General features: G+C 49.3%; 1 protein-coding gene across 3 annotated transcripts in view; it reads right to left on the reverse strand.

Moving 5' to 3' along the window:
• LOC134352790 (meiotic recombination protein REC8 homolog) overlaps window positions 1-21892 on the reverse strand; it is a 188157-nt gene that overhangs the window by 150218 nt on the left and 16047 nt on the right. For all 3 annotated transcript variants that reach the window (XM_063060259.1, XM_063060257.1, XM_063060258.1), the window contains exons 9-10: window positions 15244-15319; window positions 9946-10022 (exon numbers count right to left, since the gene is read on the reverse strand). In XM_063060259.1, the coding sequence (XP_062916329.1) occupies window positions 9946-10022; window positions 15244-15319 (153 nt within the window). The remainder of the gene's footprint in view (window positions 1-9945; window positions 10023-15243; window positions 15320-21892) is intronic.

A 21892-nucleotide genomic window follows, 5' to 3' on the forward strand; every position in this document is an offset into this window, starting at 1 on the left:
GAGTATCTGAGAGGTGTAGGGAGATTCTGGGAGAGGTGTACGGATAGTGTGTGAGAGGTGTAGGGAGAGAGTGTGAGAGGTGCAGGGAGAGTGTGTGTGAGAGGTGTAGGGAGAGTATGAGAGATGTAGGGAGAGTGTGAGAGGTGTAGGGAGAGTGTGAGAGGTGTAGGGAGAGTGTGAGAGGTGAAGGGAGAGGTTGTGAAAGATGTAGGGAAATTGTGGGAGAGGTGTAGGGAGATTGTGCGACAGGTGTAGAGAGATTGCGGGAGAGGTGTACAGAGAGTGTGTGAGAGGTGTAGGGAGATTGTGTCAGAGGTGTAGGGAGAGTGTGGAGAGGTGCAGGGAGAGAGAGTGAGAGGTGTAGAGAGATTGCGGGAGAGGTGTACGGAGAGTGTGTGAGAGGTGTAGGGACAGTGTGTGAGAGAGATGTACAGACAGTGTGTGAGAGGTGTAGGGAGATTGTGTCAGAGGTGTAGGGAGAGTGTGGAGAGGTGCAGGGAGAGAGAGTGAGAGGTGTAGGGAGAGAGAGTGAGAGGTGTAGGGAGATTGCGTGAGAGGTGTAGGGAGAGTGTGAGAGAGGGGTTGGAAGAGTGTGAGAGAGGGGTAGGGACATTGTGTGAGAGGGACAGGGAGAGTGTGAGAGGGACAGGGAGAGTGTGAGAGGAGTAGGGAGAGTGTGAGAGAGGTGTACGGAGAGTGTGTGACGGGTGTAGGGACAGTGTGTGAGGGAGGTGTACAGAGAGTCTGTGAGAGGTGTAGGGAGAGTGTGAGACGAGTAGGGAGAGTGTGTGAGAGGTGAAGCGGGAGTGTTGGAGAGGTATAGGGCGATTGTGGGAGAGGTGTAGGGAGATTGTGGGAGAGGTGTAGGGAGATTGTGGGAGAGGAGTACGGAGTGTGTATGAGCGCTGTAGGTCGAGAGTGTGACAGAGATGCACGGAGAGTGTGAGAGAGGGGTAGCGAGAGTGTGTGAGAGATGTAGGGAGAGTGTGAGAGTCGTGTAGGGATAGTGTGTGAGAGAGGTGTAGGGAGATTGTATGAGAGGTGTAGGGTGAGTGTGTGAGAGAGGTGTGGGGAGATTGAGTGAGAGGTGTAGGGAGAGAGTGTGAGAGGTGTAGGGAGAGTGTGTGAGAGGTGCAGGGAGAGTGTGTGAGAGGTGTAGGGAGAGTGTGTGAGAGGTGAAGGGAGAGTTTGTGAAAGGTGCAGGGAGATTGTGGGAGAGGTGTAGGGAGATTGTGTGAGAGGGGTAGCGAGAAGGTGAGAGATGTAGGGAGATTGTGTGAGAGGTGTAGGGAGAGTATCTGAGAGGTGTAGGGAGATTCTGGGAGCGGTATACGGATAGTGTGTGAGAGGTGTAGGGAGAGTGTATGAGAGGTGTAGGGAGAGTGTGTGAGAGGTGAAGGGAGAGTTTGTGAAAGGTGTAGGGAGATTGTGGCAGAGGTGTAGGGAGATTGTGTGATAGGGGTGGCGAGAATGTGTGAGAGATGTAGGGAGAGTGTGAGAGATGTGTAGGGAGATTGTGTGAGAGGTGTAGGGAGAATATCTGAGAGGTGTAGGGAGATTCTGGGAGAGGTATACGGATAGTGTGTGAGAGGTGTACGGATAGTGTGTGAGAGGTGTAGGGAGAGTGTGTGAGAGGTGTAGGGAGAGTGAGTGAGGTGTAGGGAAAGTGTGTGAGGTGTAGGGAGAGTGTGTGTGAGAGATGTAGGGAGAGTGTGAGAGGTGTAGGGAGAGTGTGAGAGGTGTAGGGAGAGTGTGTGTGAGAGTGTAGGGAGAGTGTGAGAGGTGTAGGGAGAGTGTGAGAGGTGTAGGGAGAGTGTGTAAGGAGTGTAGGGAGAGTGTGAGAGGAGTAGGAAGAGTGTGAGAGGTGTACGGAGAGTGTGTGAGAGGTGTACGAAGAGTGTGTGAGAGGTGTAGGGACAGTGTGTGAGAGAGGTGCACAGAGAGTCAGTGAGAGGTTTAGGGAGAGAGTGTGAGACGAGTTGGGAGAGTGTGTGAGAGGTGAAGCGGTAGTGTGTGAGAGGTATAGGGAGATTGTGGGAGATGTGTAGGGAGATTGTGTGAGAGGTGTCGGGAGATTGTGGGTGAGGTGTTGGGAGATTGTGGGAGAGGTGTAGGGAGATTGTGGGAGAGGTGTAGGGAGAGTGTGTGAGAGGTGTAGGGAGATTGTGTGAGAGGTGTAGGGAGATTGTGGGTGAGGTGTAGGGAGATTGTGGGAGAGGTGTCGGGAGATTGTGGGAGAGGTGTAGGGAGATTTTGGGAGAGGTGTAGGGAGATTGTGGGAGAGGTGTAGGGAGATTGTGTGAGAGGTGTAGGGAGATTGTGGGAGAGGTGTAGGGAGATTGTGGGTGAGGTGTAGGGAGATTGTGGGAGAGGTGTAGGGAGATTGTGGGTGAGGTGTCGGGAGATTGTGGGAGAGGTGTCGGGAGATTGTGGGTGAGGTGTAGGGAGATTGTGGGAGAGGTGTAGGGAGATTGTGGGAGAGGTGTAGGGAGATTGTGGGTGAGGTGTAGGGAGATTGTGGGTGAGGTGTAGGGAGATTGTGGGTGAGGTGTAGGGAGATTGTGGGAGAGGTGTAGGGAGATTGTGGGTGAGGTGTAGGGAGATTGTGGGAGAGGTGTAGGGAGATTGTGTGAGAGGTGTCGGGAGATTGTGGGTGAGGTGTAGGGAGATTGTGGGTGAGGTGTAGGGAGATTGTGTGAGAGGTGTAGGGAGATTGTGGGTGAGGTGTAGGGAGATTGTGGGAGAGGTGTAGGGAGAGTGTGTGAGAGGTGTAGGGAGAGTGTGTGAGAGGTGTACGGAGAGTGTGTGAGAGGTGTAGGGACAATGTGTGAGAGAGTTGTACGGAGAGAGTTTGAGAGGTGTAGGGACAATGTGTGAGAGAGGTGTAGGGAGATTGTGTGAGAGGGGCAGGGAGAGTGTGAGAGGTGTAGGGAGATTGTGGGAGAGGTGTAGGGAGAGTGTGTGAGAGGTGTAGGGAGAGTGTGTGAGAGGTGTAGGGAGATTGTGTGAGAGGTGTATGGAGATTGTGGGTGAGGTGTAGGGAGATTGTGTGGTGAGGTGTCGGGAGATTGTGTGAGAGGTGTAGGGAGATTGTGAGAGAGGTGTAGGGAGATTGTGTGAGAGGTGTAGGGAGAGTGTGTGAGAGGTGTAGGGAGAGTGTGAAAGAGGTGTACGGAGAGTGTGTGAGAGGTGTAGGGAGATTGTGGCATAGGTGTTGGGAGAGTGTGTGAGAGCTGTAGGGAGAGAGTGTGAGAGAGGTGTACGGAGAGTGTGTGAGAGGTGTAGGGACAATGTGTGAGAGAGTTGTACGGAGAGAGTTTGAGAGGTGTAGGGACAATGTGTGAGAGAGGTGTAGGGACAATGTGTGAGAGGGGCAGGGAGAGTGTGAGAGGGGTAGGGAGAGTTGGAGAGGTGTAGGGAGAGTGGGTGAGAGGGGTAGGAAGAGTGTGTGAGAGGCGTAGGGAGAGTGTTTGAGAGGCGCAGGGAGAGTGTGTAAGAAGTGTAGGGAGAGTGTGAGAGGAGTAGGGAGAGTGTGAGAGAGGTGTAGGGATAGTGTGTGAGAGAGGTGTAGGGAGATTGTGCGAGAGGTGTATGGAGATTGTGTGAGAGGTATAGGGAGAGAGTATGAGAGGTGTAGGGAGAGTGTGTGAGAGAGGTGTAGGGAGATTGTGTGAGAGCGGTGTAGGGAGATTGTATGAGAGGTGTAGGGAGATTGTGTGAGAGGTGTAGGGAGAGTGTATGAGAGGTGTAGGGAGAGTGGGTGAGAGGTGAAGGGAGAGTTTGTGAAAGGTGCAGGGAGATTGTGGGAGAGGTGTAGGGAGATTGTGTGAGAGGTGTAGGGAGAGTGTGTGAGAGGTGTAGGGAGATTGTGAGAGAGGTGTAGGGAGATTGTGTGAGAGGTGTAGGGAGATTGTGGGAGAGGTGTAGGGAGATTGTGGGAGAGGTGTACGGAGATTGTGTGAGAGGTGTAGGGAGAGAGTGTGAGAGGTGCAGGGAGAGTGTGTGTGAGAGGTGTAGGGAGAGTATGAGAGATGTAGGGAGAGTGTGAGAGGTGTAGGGAGAGTGTGAGAGGTGTAGGGAGAGTGTGAGAGGTGTAGGGAGAGTGTGAGAGGTGTAGGGAGAGTGTGAGAGGTGTAGGGAGAGTGTGAGAGGTGAAGGGAGAGGTTGTGAAAGATGTAGGGAAATTGTGGGACAGGTGTAGGGAGATTGTGCGACAGGTGTAGAGAGATTGCGGGAGAGGTGTACGGAGAGTGTGTGAGAGGTGTAGGGACAGTGTGTGAGAGAGATGTACAGAAAGTGTGTGAGAGGTGTAGGGAGATTGTGTCAGAGGTGTAGGGAGAGTGTGGAGAGGTGCAGGGAGAGTGTGAGAGAGGGTTGGAAGAGTGTGAGAGAGGTGTAGGGACATTGTGTGAGAGGGACAGGGAGAGTGTGAGAGAGGTGTACGGAGAGTGTGTGAGAGGTGTAGGGACAGTGTGTGAGAGAGGTGTACAGAGAGTGTGTGAGAGGTGAAGCGGGAGTGTGTGAGAGGTATAGGGAGATTGTGGGAGAGGTGTAGGGAGATTGTGGGAGAGGTGTAGGGAGATTGTGGGAGAGGTGTAGGGAGATTGTGGGAGAGGAGTACGGAGTGTGTATGAGCGCTGTAGGGAGAGAGTGTGACAGAGATGCACGGAGAGTGTGTGAGAGGGGTAGTGAGATTGTGTGAGAGGTATAGGGAGATTGTGGGAGAGGTGTAGGGAGATTGTGAGAGAGGTGTCGGGAGATTGTGGGTGAGGTGTAGGGAGATTGTGGGAGAGGTGTCGGGAGATTGTGGGTGAGGTGTAGGGAGATTTTGGGAGAGGTGTAGGGAGATTGTGTGAGAGGTGTAGGGAGATTGTGTGAGAGGTGTAGGGAGAGTTTGTGAGAGGTGTAGGGAGATTGTGGGAGAGGTGTACGGAGAGTGTGTGAGAGGTGTAGGGACAATGTGTGAGAGAGATGTACAGAGAGTGTGTGAGAGGTGTAGGGAGATTGTGTGAGAGGTGTAGGGAGATGGTGGGTGAGGTGTTGGGAGATTGTGGGAGAGGTGTAGGGAGATTGTGGGAGAGGTGTCGGGAGATTGTGGGTGAGGTGTAGGGAGATTGTGGGAGAGGTGTAGGGAGATTGTGGGTGAGGTGTAGGGAGAGTGTGTGAGAGCTGCAGGGAGAGAGTGTGAGAGAGGTGTACGGAGAGTGTGTGAGAGGTGTAGGGAGAGTGTGTGAGAGGTGTAGGGAGAGTGTGTGAGAGGTGTAGGGAGAGTTTGTGAGAGATGTAGGGAGATTGTGGGAGAGGTGTACGGAGAGTGTGTGAGAGGTGTAGGGACAGTGTGTGAGAGAGGTGCACAGAGAGTCAGTGAGAGGTTTAGGGAGAGAGTGTGAGAGGTGCAGGGAGAGTGTGAGACGAGTTGGGAGAGTGTGTGAGAGGTGAAGCGGGAGTGTGTGAGAGGTATAGGGAGAATGTGGGAGAGGTGTAGGGAGATTGTGGGAGAGGTGTAGGGAGATTGTGGGAGAGGAGTACGGAGATGTGTATGCGCGCTGCAGGGAGAGAGTGTGACAAAGATGCACAGAGAGTGTGTGATAGGGGTAGCGAGATTGTGTGAGAGGTGTAGGGAGATTGTGGGAGAGGTGTAGGGAGATTGTGGGTGAGGTGTAGGGAGATTGTGGGTGAGGTGTAGGGAGATTGTGTGAGAGAGGTGTAGGGAGATTGTGGGAGAGGTGTAGGGAGATTGTGTGAGAGGTGTAGGGAGAGTGTGTGAGAGGTGTAGGGAGAGTGTGTGAGAGGTGTAGGGAGATTGTGTGAGAGGTGTAGGGAGATTGTGGGAGAGGTGTAGGGAGATTGTGGGAGAGGTGTAGGGAGATTGTGGGAGAGGTGTAGGGAGAGTGTGTGAGAGGTGTAGGGAGATTGTGTGAGAGGTGTAGGGAGATTGTGTGAGAGGTGTAGGGAGAGTGTGTGAGAGGTGTAGGGAGAGTGTGTGAGAGGTGTAGGGAGATTGTGTGAGAGGTGTAGGGAGATTGTGGGTGAGGTGTAGGGAGATTGTGGGAGAGGTGTAGGGAGATTGTGGGTGAGGTGTAGGGAGATTGTGGGAGAGGTGTAGGGAGATTGTGTGAGAGGTGTAGGGAGATTGTGGGAGAGGTGTAGGGAGATTGTGTGAGAGGTGTAGGGAGATTGTGTGAGAGGTGTAGGGAGAGTGTGGGAGAGGTGTAGGGAGAGTGTGTGAGAGGTGTAGGGAGATTGTGGGAGAGGTGCAGGGAGATTGTGGGAGAGGTGTAGGGAGATTGTGTGAGAGGTGTAGCGAGATTGTGTGAGAGGTGTAGGGAGAGTGTGAGAAAGGTGTAGGGAGATTGTGTGAGAGGTGTAGGGTGAGTGTCTGAGAGGTGTAGGGAGATTCTGGGAGAGGTGTACGGAGAGTGTGTGAGAGGTGTAGGGAGATGTGTGAGAGGTGTAGGGAGAGTGTGTGTGAGAGGTGTAGGGAGATTGTGGGTGAGGTGCAGGGAGATTGTGGGAGAGGTGTAGGGAGATTGTGGGAGAGGTGTAGGGAGATTGTGTGAGAGGTGTAGGGAGATTGTGGGAGAGGTGTAGGGAGATTGTGGGAGAGGTGTAGGGAGATTGTGGGAGAGGTGTAGGGAGATTGTGGGAGAGGTGTAGGGAGAGTGTGTGAGAGGTGTAGGGAGAGTGTGTGAGAGGTGTAGGGAGAGTGTGTGAGAGGTGCAGGGAGATTGTGGGAGAGGTGTAGGGAGATTGTGGGAGAGGTGTAGGGAGATTGTGGGAGAGGTGTAGGGAGATTGTGGGTGAGGTGTAGGGAGATTGTGGGAGAGGTGTAGGGAGATTGTGGGAGAGGTGTCGGGAGATTGTGGGTGAGGTGTAGGGAGATTGTGTGAGAGGTGTAGGGAGATTGTGGGAGAGGTGTAGGGAGATTGTGTGAGAGGTGTAGGGAGATTGTGTGAGAGGTGTAGGGAGATTGTGTGAGAGGTGTAGGGAGAGTGTGTGTGAGGTGTAGGGAGATTGTGTGAGAGGTGTAGGGAGATTGTGGGTGAGGTGTAGGGAGAGTGTGGGTGAGAGGTGTAGGGAGATTGTGGGAGAGGTGTAGGGAGATTGTGGGAGAGGTGTAGGGAGATTGTGGGAGAGGTGTAGGGAGATTGTGGGAGAGGTGTAGGGAGATTGTGTGAGAGGTGTAGGGAGATTGTGGGAGAGGTGTAGGGAGATTGTGTGAGAGGTGTAGGGAGATTGTGGGAGAGGTGTAGGGAGATTGTGTGAGAGGTGTAGGGAGATTGTGGGAGAGGTGCAGGGAGATTGTGGGAGAGGTGTAGGGAGATTGTGGGAGAGGTGTAGGGAGATTGTGGGTGAGGTGTAGGGAGATTGTGGGAGAGGTGTAGGGAGATTGTGGGAGAGGTGTAGGGAGATTGTGGGAGAGGTGTAGGGAGATTGTGGGAGAGGTGTAGGGAGATTGTGGGAGAGGTGTAGGGAGATTGTGGGAGAGGTGTAGGGAGATTGTGGGAGAGGTGTAGGGAGATTGTGTGAGAGGTGTAGGGAGATTGTGGGTGAGGTGTAGGGAGATTGCGGGAGAGGTGCAGGGAGATTGTGTGAGAGGTGTAGGGAGATTGTGGGTGAGGTGTAGGGAGATTGTGTGAGAGGTGTAGGGAGATTGTGTGAGAGGTGTAGGGAGATTGTGTGAGAGGTGTAGGGAGAGTGTGTGAGAGGTGTAGGGAGATTGTGGGTGAGGTGTAGGGAGATTGTGGGAGAGGTGTAGGGAGATTGTGGGAGAGGTGTAGGGAGATTGTGGGAGAGGTGTAGGGAGAGTGTGGGAGAGGTGTAGGGAGATTGTGGGTGAGGTGTAGGGAGATTGTGGGAGAGGTGTAGGGAGATTGTGGGAGAGGTGTAGGGAGATTGTGGGAGAGGTGTAGGGAGATTGTGTGTGAGAGGTGTAGGGAGATTGTGTGAGAGGTGTAGGGAGATTGCGGGTGAGGTGCAGGGAGATTGCGGGAGAGGTGCAGGGAGATTGCGGGAGAGGTGCAGGGAGATTGTGGGTGAGGTGTAGGGAGATTGTGGGAGAGAGGTGTAGGGAGATGGTGGGTGAGGTGTTGGGAGATTGTGGGAGAGGTGTAGGGAGATTGTGGGAGAGGTGTCGGGAGATTGTGGGTGAGGTGTAGGGAGATTGTGGGGATTGTGGGTGAGGTGTAGGGAGATTGTGGGAGAGGTGTAGGGAGATTGTGTGAGAGGTGTAGGGAGATTGTGTGAGAGGTGTAGGGAGATTGTGGGAGAGGTGTAGGGAGATTGTGTGAGAGGTGTAGGGAGAGTGTGTGAGAGGTGTAGGGAGAGTGTGTGAGAGGTGTAGGGAGATTGTGGGAGAGGTGTAGGGAGATTGTGGGAGAGGTGTAGGGAGATTGTGGGAGAGGTGTAGGGAGATTGTGGGAGAGGTGTAGGGAGATTGTGGGAGAGGTGTAGGGAGATTGTGGGAGAGGTGTAGGGAGATTGTGGGAGAGGTGTAGGGAGATTGTGGGAGAGGTGTAGGGAGATTGTGGGAGAGGTGTAGGGAGATTGTGGGTGAGGTGTAGGGAGATTGTGTGAGAGGTGTAGGGAGAGTGTATGTGAGGTGTCGGGAGAGTGTGGGAGAGGTGTACGGAGAGTGTGTGAGAGGTGCAGGGAGAGTGTGTGAGAGGTGTAGGGAGATTGTGGGAGAGGTGTAGGGAGATTGTGGGAGAGGTGTAGGGAGATTGTGGGAGAGAGGTGTAGGGAGATTGTGGGAGAGGTGTAGGGAGATTGTGTGAGAGGTGTATGGAGATTGTGGGTGAGGTGTAGGGAGATTGTGGGAGAGGTGTAGGGAGATTGTGTGAGAGGTGTAGGGAGAGTGTGTGAGAGGTGTAGGGAGATTGTGGGAGAGGTGTAGGGAGAGTGTGTGAGAGGTGCAGGGAGATTGTGGGAGAGGTGTAGGGAGATTGTGGGAGAGGTGTCGGGAGATTGTGGGTGAGGTGTAGGGAGATTGTGGGTGAGGTGTAGGGAGATTGTGTGAGAGGTGTAGGGAGATTGTGGGAGAGGTGTAGGGAGATTGTGGGAGAGGTGTAGGGAGATTGTGGGAGAGGTGTAGGGAGATTGTGGGTGAGGTGTAGGGAGATTGTGGGTGAGGTGTAGGGAGATTGTGTGTGAGGTGTAGGGAGATTGTGGGTGAGGTGTCGGGAGATTGTGGGTGAGGTGTGGCAGATTGTGGGAGAGGTGTAGGGAGATTGTGGGTGAGGTGTAGGGAGATTGTGGGAGAGGTGTCGGGAGATTGTGGGTGAGATGTAGGGAGATTTTGGGAGAGGTGTAGGGAGATTGTGGGAGAGAGGTGTAGGGAGATTGTGGGAGAGGTGTAGGGAGATTGTGTGAGAGGTGTATGGAGATTGTGGGAGAGGTGTCGGGAGATTGTGGGTGAGGTGTAGGGACAGTGTGTGAGAGGTGTAGGGAGAGTGTATGTGAGGTGTAGGGAGAGTGTGGGAGAGGTGTCGGGAGAGTGTGTGAGAGGTGTTGGGAGAGTGTGTGAGAGGTGTTGGGAGAGTGTGTGAGTGGTGTAGGGAGATTGTGGGAGAGGTGTCGGGAGATTGTGAGTGAGGTGTTGGGAGAGTGTGAGAGAGGTGTAGGGAGATTGTCTGATGCTGACTTGAAGAAGTGGGGAGGGGGTACAGAGAGTAGGAGGAGAACACTGTGGGAGGTGGGGATGGATCAGCAGCAGGTTTTGTTGAGCCAATACTCTTCACTCTTCAGTTTCATTCCAGGGAACTGGCTCCAAACTCTGTGCAGATGTTCCATGCATGTAACCACGGGAATTCTGCTCTGTGTGAAGTGACGAGCTCTTTTGGACAAGATGAATACCCAGTGGGACGTCTCCATACACAGCTGTTGGTTGACAAAAGCCACCTTCCCTGGGTGGAACGTCCAAGGACTGATCACACCTAGACTCACCTGGCTGGATAGCGTAGACCTCTGATGGGACCCCAGTGACCTCCGCCACCACTGCAGGTGGCTCTTCGAATTCCAGTCTGGAAAACATGATAGGCAGAAGCAGAATGAGAACCGGCATTGAAGGAAGGAAGAGGAAGAAAGGAGAAGAGGACAAAGGGAGGAGAGATGGAGCAGTGCAAGAAATAATGCTTGCAGGGAGGAGAAAATTATAGGGACAAGAGCAAGAGTGGGAGAAAGGAGAGTGAAAGAGAAAGGAGAGAGAAGGATCGATAGAGGAAGTAAAGTGAAAGGAGAAAGAGAAGGGAAAAAAGAAAGGGGAGGGAGAGAAAGTAAGAAGAAGAGGATTGGATGAAAAAGAAACAAAATAGAAAAGTAAACCAAATACAAAAGGCAGAGAGAAGAAACACAGGAAGGATAGTTATAAGGCCATAAAGCACAAGAGCAGAGTTAGGACATTCAGCCCATCAAGTCTTCTCTGCTATGTTATCATTGCTGATTTATTTTCCCTCTCAACCTCATTGTCCTGCCTCCCCATACCCCGCTACTCCTTTAACACTCTTACTAATGAAGAACCAATCTAACTCTGCTTTAAACTTACCCAAAGACTTTGCTTCCACAGCTGTATGTGGCAATGATTTTAGTAATATGATTAATGGAATTGATGGCTTTGTGGCCATTTGCGGATGATACAAACATAGGCAGAGGGGCAGGTAATGTTGAGGAAGCAGAGAGTCAGCAGAAGCACTTGGACAAATTGGGAGAATGAGCAAAGAAGTGGCAGACGGACCTCAATGTAGGGAAGTGTATGGCCATGCGCTTCCATACATGACCATTTTATAAATGGGAAGCAAACTTGGAAATTGGATGAGCAGAGGGACTTAGGAGTCTTCACACAGGATTCCATAAAGATTAACTTCCAGGCTGAGTTGGTAATAAGCAAGGCAAATGCATGTGAGCACTCATTGCCAGAAGACAAACACAAAAGCAAGTGTAATGCTTTATGAGGCATGGATCAGATTGCATTTAGAGTATTGTGAGCAGTTTTGGGCCCAATAAAGGCATTGGAGAGGATCCAAAGAAGGGTCAAGAGAATGGTCACGGGAATGAAAAGGTTAATGTAAGAGGAGCATTTGATGGCTCTGGGCCTGTACTCATTGGAATTTAGAAGAATGAGGGGTGGGGAATCTCACTGAAATTTATCATCTCCATGTCTACACCATCTAGGCCTTTTAATAATCAATGTTTCCAGTAGCGAAAGAGTCTCAGACTGGAGGACACGGTCACATAATACAAGGATGTCTCTTCAGAAAATTGATGAGGAGGAGTTTCTTTAGCCAGAGGGTGGTAAATATGTGGAGTTATGGAGAGGTAGTAATGGGGAACAAAGAAATGATGGACGAACTAAGTATTTTGCCTCAGTCTTCAGTGTGGAAGACACCAGCAGAATACCAGAAATTCAGAGTGTCAAGGGGCAGAGGTGAGTGTGGTTGCTATTACTAAGGAGGAGGTGCTTGGGAACCTGAAGGTAGGTAAATCACCTGGACCAGATGGACTGCACTTCTGGAAGAGATAGATGAGGAAATTGTGGAGGTATTAGTAGTGATCTTTCAAGACAAAAGGAGGGAGAAGAAAGGAATTATAGTCCAGTTAGCTTGACTTCAGTGGTTGGCAAGATGTTAAACTCCATTGCTTAAGATGATGTTTTGGGGTACTTAGATGCACATGATAAAATAGGCTGAAATCAGCATAGTTCCCATAAGGAATTCTGTGAGGAAATAACAGTCAGGATAGACAGAGGAGTCAGGAGATGTTGTTGCATTTTAAAAGGCTTTTGACAAGATGCCACACATGAGACTGCTAAAGGAGAGCCCATGGTATTACAGAAAGAAAACTGGCATGGACAGTAGATTTGGGTGACTGGTAGGAAGCAAAATGTGGGAATAAAGGGGGCCTATTCTGGTTGGTGGCCACTTACCAGTGGTGTTCTCCAGAGCTGGTTGGACCACTACTTTTCATGTCATATGATAAGTGAAAGAAAATGAGAGAGGTGAGAGTGAAAAAAGAACAGAAAAAGTGAAAGGGACAGAAAAAGGAGAAAAGTTTTGAGACAGACCACTCAGAACACAAGAAAAGTGAAGTTGGTCACTTGGCCCCTCAAGCCTGTCCCGGTATTCGATATGATCCTGGCTGACCTATGCTCCTCAGTTCTCCTATTGTTGCAGTTCCCCATGGCCCCTATCTTCAGATCTTTCTACATCCTCTTTAAACAATCCGACCTCCACAACACTCCACGGCAAAGCATTCCAAAAATTCACCACTCTCTGCTAGAAGATGTTGCAATATTGCAATGTCCCTCAGTTTTAAACAGTGTAGGTGGGGTGCTGGGGTTGGTCAGCAGCTAGAGTCATTCCTAAGGAATATCCTGACTGGATGCATTATGGCTTGGTATGGCAACTTCTCTGCCAGGACCACAAGAAACTGCATTGTGTGCCGCACCTTGTCCCCATTCCAACCTCACTCCTTCGGAACGCTCTGCTCTCCACTCCCTCCGCACTAATCCTAACCTTATTATTAAACCCGCCGATAAGGGGGGTGCTGTTGTAGTCTGGCGTACTGACCTCTACCTTGCCGAGGCACAGCGACAACTCGCGGATACCTCCTCTTATTTACCCCTCGATCGTGACCCCACTAAGGAGCACCAGGCCATTGTCTCCCACACCATCACCGACTTTATCCGCTCAGGGGATCTCCCATCCACTGCTACCAGCCTTATAGTTCCCACACCCCGCACTTCCCGTTTCTACCTCCTACCCAAGATCCACAAACCTGCCTGTCCTGGCCGACCTATTGTCTCAGCTTGCTCCTGCCCCACCGAACTCACTTCTGCATACCTCGACACTGTTTTATCACCCCTTGTTCAATCCCTTCCGACCTATGTTCGTGACACTTCTCACGCTCTTAAACTTTTCGATGATTTTAAGTTCCCTGGCCCCCACCACTTTATTTTCACCATGGATGTCCAGTCCTTATATACTTCCATCCCCCATCAGGATGGTCTCAAAGCTCTACGCTTCTTTTTGGATTCCAGACCTAATCAGTTCCCCTCTACCACCACTCTGCTCCGTCCAGCGGAATTAGTCCTTACTCTTAATAATTTCTCCTTTGGCTTCTCCCACTTCCTCCAAACTAAAGGTGTAGCTATGGGCACCCGTATGGGTCCTAGCTATGCCTGCCTTTTTGTTGGGTTTGTGGAACAATCTATGTTCCGTGCCTATTCTGGTATCTGTCCCCCACTTTTCCTTCGCTACATCGACGACTGCATTGGCGCTGCTTCCTGCACGCATGCAGAACTCGTTGACTTTATTAACTTTGCCTCCAACTTTCACCCTGCCCTCAAGTTTACCTGGTCCATTTCCGACACCTCCCTCCCCTTTCTAGATCTTTCTGTCTCTGTCTCTGCAGACAGCTTATCCACTGATGTCTACTATAAGCCCACTGACTCTCACAGCTATCTGGACTATTCCTCTTCTCACCCTGTCTCTTGCAAAAACGCCATCCCCTTCTCGCAATTCCTCCGTCTCCGCCGCATCTGCTCTCAGGATGAGGCTTTTCATTCTAGGACGAGGGAGATGTCTTCCTTTTTTAAAGAAAGGGTCTTCCCTTCCTCCACTATCAACTCTGCTCTTAAACGCATCTCCCCCATTTCACGTACATCTGCTCTCACTCCATCCTCCCACCACCCCACTAGGAATAGGGTTCCCCTGGTCCTCACCTACCACCCCACCAGCCTCCGGGTCCAACATATTATTCTCCGTAACTTCCGCCACCTCCAACGGGATCCCACCACCAAGCACATCTTTCCCTCCCCCCCTCTCTCTGCATTCCGCAGGGATCGCTCCCTACACAACTCCCTTGTCCATTCATCCCCCCCATCCTTCCCTACTGATCTCCCCCCTGGCACTTATCCGTGTAAGCGGAACAAGGGCTACACATGCCCTTACACTTCCTCCCTTACCACCATTCAGGCCCCAGGCAGTCCTTCCAGGTGAGGCGACACTTCACCTGTGAGTCGACTGGGGTGATATACTGCGTCCGGTGCTCCCGATGTGGCCTTTTATATATTGGTGAGACCCAACGCAGACTGGGAGACCGCTTTGCTGAACATCTACACTCTGTCCGCCAGAGAAAGCAGGATCTCCCAGTGGCCACACATTTTAATTCCACATCCCATTCCCATTCTGACATGTCTATCCACGGCCTCCTCTACTGTAAAGATGAAGCCACACTCAGGTTGGAGGAACAACACCTTATATTCCGTCTGGGTAGCCTCCAACCTGATGGCATGAACATTGACTTCTCTAACTTCCGCTAGGCCCCACCTCCCCCTCGTACCCCATCTGTTACTTATTTTTATGCACACATTCTTTCTCTCACTCTCCTTTTTCTCCCTCTGTCCCTCTGAATATACCTCTTGCCCATCCTCTGGGCCCCCCCCCTTGTCTTTCTTCCCAGACCTCCTGTCCCATGATCCTCTCGTATCCCCTTTTGCCTATCACCTGTCCAGCTCTTGGCTCCATCCCTCCCCTTCCTGTCTTCTCCTATCATTTTGGATATCCCTCTCCCCCTCCAGCTTTCAAATCCCTTACTCAGTCTTCCTTCAGTCAGTCCTGACGAACGGTCTTGGCCTGAAACGTCGACTGCGCCTCTTCCTAGAGGTGCTGCCTGGCCTGCTGCGTTCACCAGCAACTTTGATGTGTGTTGCTTGTGTGTGTGTGTGTGTGTGTGTGTGTGTGGTCATGCACACTGCTTACACTTCCACTGCCTCAGCCAACATAATCAAAAAACCCACCCTGGTCATTCCAATTTAATCAAAAAGCCTTCCCACCCCAGACATTCTTACCCTTCTTGCAAAAGACACAAAAGCTGAAAGCATGTGTCACAAGGCTCAACGATAACTTCTACCCTGCTGTTGTAAGATGATTGAATGGTCCCCTTGTACAATAAGATGGATTCTTGACCTCACAATTGACCTTGCCTTGACTGTTGCATCTTATTGTCCACCTGCAATACACTTCCTCTGTAACTGTAGCACTCTATTCTGCACTCTAATATTCCCTCATACGGCCTCAAAGTACTGTTGTGGTGAAATGATCTGAATGGCTGGCATGCAGAACGCAAACTTTAACTGTAAAACCATGAAAACAATAAGCCAATAACTCAATAGATGGGACAGAGTCGGGTCTTGGAACCACTTCTGACACCCCTCTCCTCATCCCCCCGGCTGGAGCTGGAACTCACCTCACAGGTGAGACCTCTGGTCTCTTCGCTGCTATGTCCGTGACTTCTGGTGCCACCTCCTCCTCCTCCCTGGGAACTGCAGTAAGACAGTGGGGTCAGGGGAGATATGATCACTTTGGAGACAGACTCCAATCTCCCAAATGGCATTCTCCCTCCCCCGCCCACCGCAAACCCAACATGCAGCCTTCCCCCGAGTTCCCACACAACCAACTGTACAGTCCACCCACTATCCGGACTTCTCGTACACAAACACCCACTTTCACACTCCCTAATCTAACCCTACCCACATCCAGCCTGTCCCAATTTCCCACCCAGCCTCCATACGCAACCAAATACCCACACACACCATCAAAGCACAAACATTAACCACCCACACAACCTCACTCCCACACAGACCAATCCAACACACCAGACTCCCCACCAATTCCACAGATTATTCCAAACTCCAGAAGCATCCTGTTATCTCTACAACACTCCAAGGCACCCCACAAATCTCCAACCCCACAACACACACTCCAACACACCCCACAAATCACTCAAACAAATCACCAACTCCACAACACGCACTCCAACACACCCCACAAATCATTCAAACAAATCACCAACCCCACAACACACACACTCCCCACTTCAATACACACCTCAAACAACCCATCCCACTCACACAAACACTCCCTACTTCAAACAATTCCTACCTAACACACATGCACCCCATTACACACCTCAAACAAACCCCACCCCCACACACACCCTACTTCAAAGAAACACCACCCCACCCACCCACAACACAATGCAACCTACTTCAAACAAACCCCACCCAAACACACGCCTCAACACACCCTACATCAGACAAACCCTACCCCACCCACACATCCGACCTCAACACGTCACGATGAAGACTGCAGCCAACTATCCAGTTCCACAGTCTACCAGATATACACAAAGTCCGCCGCTCCATCTTAAACATATACACACACACCACCTTGACATACATCCTAACAACCACCTTCAGTCTACCAGTCACCTCGGAACCGTTTCTCGCTGCTCCCCTTTTCCTGGCCATCTCGCCCCTCCACTCTCAGTCCTGATGCTGGGTTTCGACCTGAAATGTCAACTATTCCTCTCGCAGATGCTGCTGGACCCACAGAGTTCTTCCAGCAGATTGATTGTTTCCCAACTTACACCACTTCACCCTACACAGCATCCCTTCCCCCTCATACACACACACACCAACATATCACCCAACACCATTCACTTCAAAACCCAAAGCTCCACTCCATCCCAATGCCCCACCAAAACTCCGCATTCAATCATTTCATGACCCATTCCCACAAAATGTTCCACCTACAACTGCCCAAATCACACACAAACTCACACCACCACAAATCCACACCCCATCCCATGCAAACTGCTTACTTGTGCCCAAGACAGAAAACAACCCCAATGTGCCAGCCCCACTATCATTCAAACCTGATCTACTCCCTCTCAATACCATTGTTACGCCTCCAGTTATATCTGCTCACTACAGAGATAGAGGCCATTCAGCCTGTTGGGCTGCTGCCGTAATTCTCCAATAACTTTTCCTGCAAGATATTTTTCATTCACTGCGGCAGATTAGTCCTCCCACCGACCCACGCACCTGTGGACTGTGGGAGGCAACTGCAGCCCATGGGAGAGAATGTACAGACTCCATATACAAACACAAACCATCACAGACACTTCCCACCATGCAGACTCACCCCCTCACCTCCACACACACCACCACTCCCATATATCAACATGTACCCTCCATGAGTTCTGGAGAGGCACAGCAATACTTTGCGGGTAGTTAATGAAACTACCAACAATTCTACAAAATATACTTTTCAGGATTGCAATCACGGCCGTCCGCTGCCTGCAATTTTCCACTTGGAGGTGTGCTTTCGAACCATGTGTATGTTCTGGCTGTTTTGTAATACCTTAAAGGATTTGGTGAACGGAATTCTTGAGCAGGCAGGTACAGCCTCGGAGCTCGTGGCTGGAACAGATGGGGCTGGACTGAAGCGCCAGGGCCCAGGCCTGACGACTGATTAACAAACCAAAACTTGGTCAACTTAGACCATAAGATATAGGAGCAGAATTAGGCCATTTAGCGCATCGAGTCTGCTCTGCCATTTCATCATGGCTAATGCAATTTTCCCCCCAGCCCCCAAATCCTAACAACTTTCTACAGGGGCACAATTGAGAGCATCCTGACTGGCTGCATCACTGTCTAGTATGGGGGCTCAAACGCAGGACTGCAGAGAGTGGTGCGGACAGCCCAGCACATCTGCAGATGTGAACTTCCCAATATTCAGGACGTTTACGAAGACAGGTGTGTAAAAAGGGCCCAGAGAATCACTGGCTGTTCCCTATATCCCTTCATGCCCTGACCAATAAAGAATCTATCATCTTCTGCCTAAATATACATAAAGATATCCTCCACAGCTGCCTGTGGAAAACAATTCCACAGATTCACCACTCTCTGGCTATAGAAATTCCTCCTCATCTCCATTCTAAAAGGACACCCTTCAATTCTGAGACTGTGTCCTCTGGTCTTAGACTCTCCCACCACAGGAAACATCCTCTCCACATCCACTCTATCAAGGCCTTTCACCATCCGATAGGTTTCAATGAGATCCCTCCTCATTCTTCTGAATTCTAGTGAATACAGACCCAGATCAAACACTCTTGATATGACAAGTCATTCAATCCTGGAATAATTTTTGTGAACCTCCTTTGAACCCTCTCCAGTTTCGGCACATCCTTTCTAAGATAAGGGGCCCAAAACTGCTCACAATACACCAAGTGCAAACTTTGCAACAAAGCCATCAATTCCATCATCCAAATCATTGACATATAACACAAAAAGAATCAGTTCCAACACAAACCCCTGTGGAATACCACTAGTCATCAGCAGCCAACTAGAAATGACTTTCTTTATTCCTACTCTTTGCCTCCTGCCAATCAACCACTGCTTTTCCATGCTACTCCTGTAATACCATGGGCTCTCCGTCTAAATGTACAATGTGCAACGTATAGTAATTTATGATAAACAGTACGTACAACAGGACAGTCAATATAACATAGAAATACAATTGTATCAGCATGAATTAATCAGTCTGATGGCCTGGTGGGAGAAGTTGGTCCCAGAGCCTGTTGGTCCTGGCTTTTATGCTGCAGTACTGTTTCCCGGATGGTAGCAGCCAGAACAGTTTGTGGTTGGGGTGACTCGGGTCCCCAATGATCCTTTGGGCCCTTTTTACACACCTGTCTTTGTAAATGTCCTGAATAGTGGGAAGTTCACATCTGCAGATACACTGGGCTGTCTGCACCACTCTCTGCAGAGTCCTGTGGTTGAAGGAAGTACAGTTCCCATACCAGGCACTGATGCAGCCAGTCAGGATGCTCTCAATTGTGCCCCTGTAGAAAGTTCTTAGGATTTGGGGGCCCATACCAAACTTCTTCAACCGTCTGAGGTGAAAGAAGCACTGTTGTACCTTTTTCACCACAGGGCCGGTATGCACAGACCACGTGAGATCCTCAGTAATGTGTATGCCTCATGTGTGGCACCTTGTCAGAGACCTTCTGAAAATCCAAGTGCTCAACACCAACCAATTCTCCTTTGTCTATCCTGCTTGTTATTTCTTCAAAGAATTTCAATAGATTTGTCAAGCAAGATTTGCTCTTGAGGAAACCATGCTGACTACGGCCTATTTTATCATTGCCTCCAAGTACCCTGAAACCTCATACTTGATAATCAACTTGAACATCTTCCAACCACTGAGGTCAGACTAACTGGCCTATAGTTTCCTTTCTTCTGCCTCTCTCCCTTCTTGAAGAGTGGAGTGACACTTGCAATTTTCCAGTCTTTGTAACCATTCCAGAATCTAGTAATTCTTGAAAGATCATTACTAATGCCTCCACAATTTCTTCAGACACCTCTTTCAGAACCCTGGGGTGTGCACCATCTGGTCCAGGTGACTTACCTACCTTCAGACCTTTCAGTTTCCAAAGAACCTTTTCCCTAGTTATGGTAATTTCACACACTTCATGACCCCTGACATCAGGAACTTCCACCATATTGTTAGTGGCTTCCACAGTGAAGACTGATGCAAAATACTTATTTAGTTTGTCTGCCATTTCCTTGTCCCCCATTACAACCTCTCCAGCATAGTTTTCCAGCAGTCCGATATCCACTCTCACCTCTCTTTTACACTTTATGTACCTTAAGAAACTTTTGGTATCCTTTTTAATATTATTGGCCAGCTTACTTTCTTATTCCATCTTTACCTTCTTGATGACTTTTTAGTTGTCTTCTGTTGGTTTTTAAAAGCTTCCCAATCCTATAACTTCCCACTAATTTTTTCTCTATTATATGCCCTCTCTCTGGCTTTGTTGGCTTTGACTTCTTTTGTTAGCCATGGTTGTGTCATCTTTTCTTTAGAATACTTCTTCCTCTTTGGGATGTATATACCTTGTGCCTTCGAAATTGATTCCAGAAGTTCCAGCCATTGCTGCTCTGCTGTCATCCCTACCAGTGTTCTTTTCCGATCAATTCTGGTCCACTCCTCTCTTATGCCTCTGTAATTCTCTTTACTCCACTGTAGTACTGATACATCTGACCTTAGCTTTTCCTTCTCAAATTTCAGGGTGAATTCAATCATATTATGATCACTTTGCCCAAACGGTTCCTTTCCCTTAGTGTCTTGAATGAATTCTGGTTAATTGAAAAAACACACAATCCAGAACAGCTGATCCCCTAGTGGGCTCAATCACAAGCTGCTCTAAAAATCCAACTTGTAAGCACTCTAGAAATACCTGCTACTGGAATCCAGCACCAACCTGATTTTCCCCAATCTACCTGCTTATTGAAATCCCCCTTGACTATTGTATTATTGCCTTTTGGCATGCATTTTCTATCTTTCATTGTAATTTACAGACCACATCCTTACTACTGTTTGGGGGTCTGTATATAACTTTCATCAGGGTCCTTGCAGATCCTTCGCTCTATCCACAAAGATACAATACCTTCTGACCCTATGTCACCTCTTTCAGCTCCAAACCAGATTAAAAGGGGCGAAGGACGAACCGTGTTCAGCTCATTATTCCATGAGGTTTTACTTGCCTCAGCGATGAACCTGACTCTACATCTGTGGCCTCAGCCATCTGCAGGCAACTCAGCACTGAACCTGGCTCCGTGGCTGTAGCCTGCAGTCATCAGTCTCCTGGACCAGCTGCAGTGCTGAACTCGCTCTTACATTCGGGGACTCTACAGTTCATGTTCTGTGGACTGTTTGTATGCATTTTTTTAATTACTTGCATGATTTGTTCTTTTTTGCACATTGGACTTTTGACTGTCTTTGTGGTGCAGGATACCTCATGAACTTTATTGTGTTTCTTTGTTTTGTGGTGGCCTGCAAGAAGATGAATCTTACGGTTGCATATGGTATACACACTTCAATAACACTGGACAACAAAGGTTTTGCTTCCTGAATATCTTTAGGTGTATCTTATGAAATTTGGGCTACTGATCATGAAAATCATCATGAAATTTCCCTATCACGCACCATTTTTAAATAAACTTCTGTTTATTGTTTCAATTCATAATTCAAGTCAATTAAAATGTTGCCTACAATGTAAGCTGGGAAGTTTCCTATCTTGTCCAGGCTTGCTTGGGCGGCGCGGCTGCTGCATGACAGGACAGGTTTTAGTAATAATTATTGGGTTCAGGTCTGTCAGGATGGAATTTGCTATCACCAGGCACAAAAATTTCTATGAAGGATTTTGATATTTGAGACAGATGCTTCCCAGAATAACTGATGCCAAGATTAAGGAGAGCATCTTGTTGGTCAACAATTCAAACAGGTCATCAATGACAGGCAATTTGAAGAATTTCTAGTGGGACTGGAGAAAATCACATGGAAGGCATTCAAGGAAGTTGTTGAAATTTTTTCTCGGCATCTACAGAGCACCAAACTACATGCAGCTGGTTGAAAGCATGTAAAACCATGAAATGCAACATGTCACTAAAGATTCATTTTCTGCATTCCCATTTAGACTTCTTCCCTGCAAATCTTGGTGCTGTTAGTGACGAGCATGGTGAGAGGTTTCACCAGGACATTGCGGTCATGGAGAAAAGATACCAGGGCAACTGGAATCCATCAATGCTGGCGAATTATTGGTGGACACTTAAGCGGAAGCCTCAGACACTGAGTACAAATGAAAATCATTAACAAAGTATTTTTAACTTAGTTGAACTATTGCAAAGCATCAGCACCATTATGCAATTAAAGACATTATATTCAATAGAAGTTAATTTGTTGTTTCGCCAAATTCCTACGTGATACAAGTAGTCTGAAATTATATTTGTGTTCATCTTCAAGTAGTCTATCATAAACAAAAAAATTCCTGAGGAAGCAACACTTTTGAAAAAATTTGTTGTCCAGTGTAATAAATGTGCTTTGAACTTTTGGGTTTAAACACCCTCATGCCGAAGGACACCCAGAGAATCAGTGTTTGAGCAGACACAAGATTAACACACACACACACATAAAAATGCTACCCGCCCCCACATAGATACAGAAAAACAACTTAGAGAGACACTGCACACACAAACATCTCGACACAA

The sequence above is a fragment of the Mobula hypostoma genome, chromosome 10 (assembly GCF_963921235.1).
Source record: "Mobula hypostoma chromosome 10, sMobHyp1.1, whole genome shotgun sequence".
In the NCBI taxonomy this organism is placed as follows: Eukaryota; Metazoa; Chordata; class Chondrichthyes; order Myliobatiformes; family Myliobatidae; genus Mobula; species Mobula hypostoma.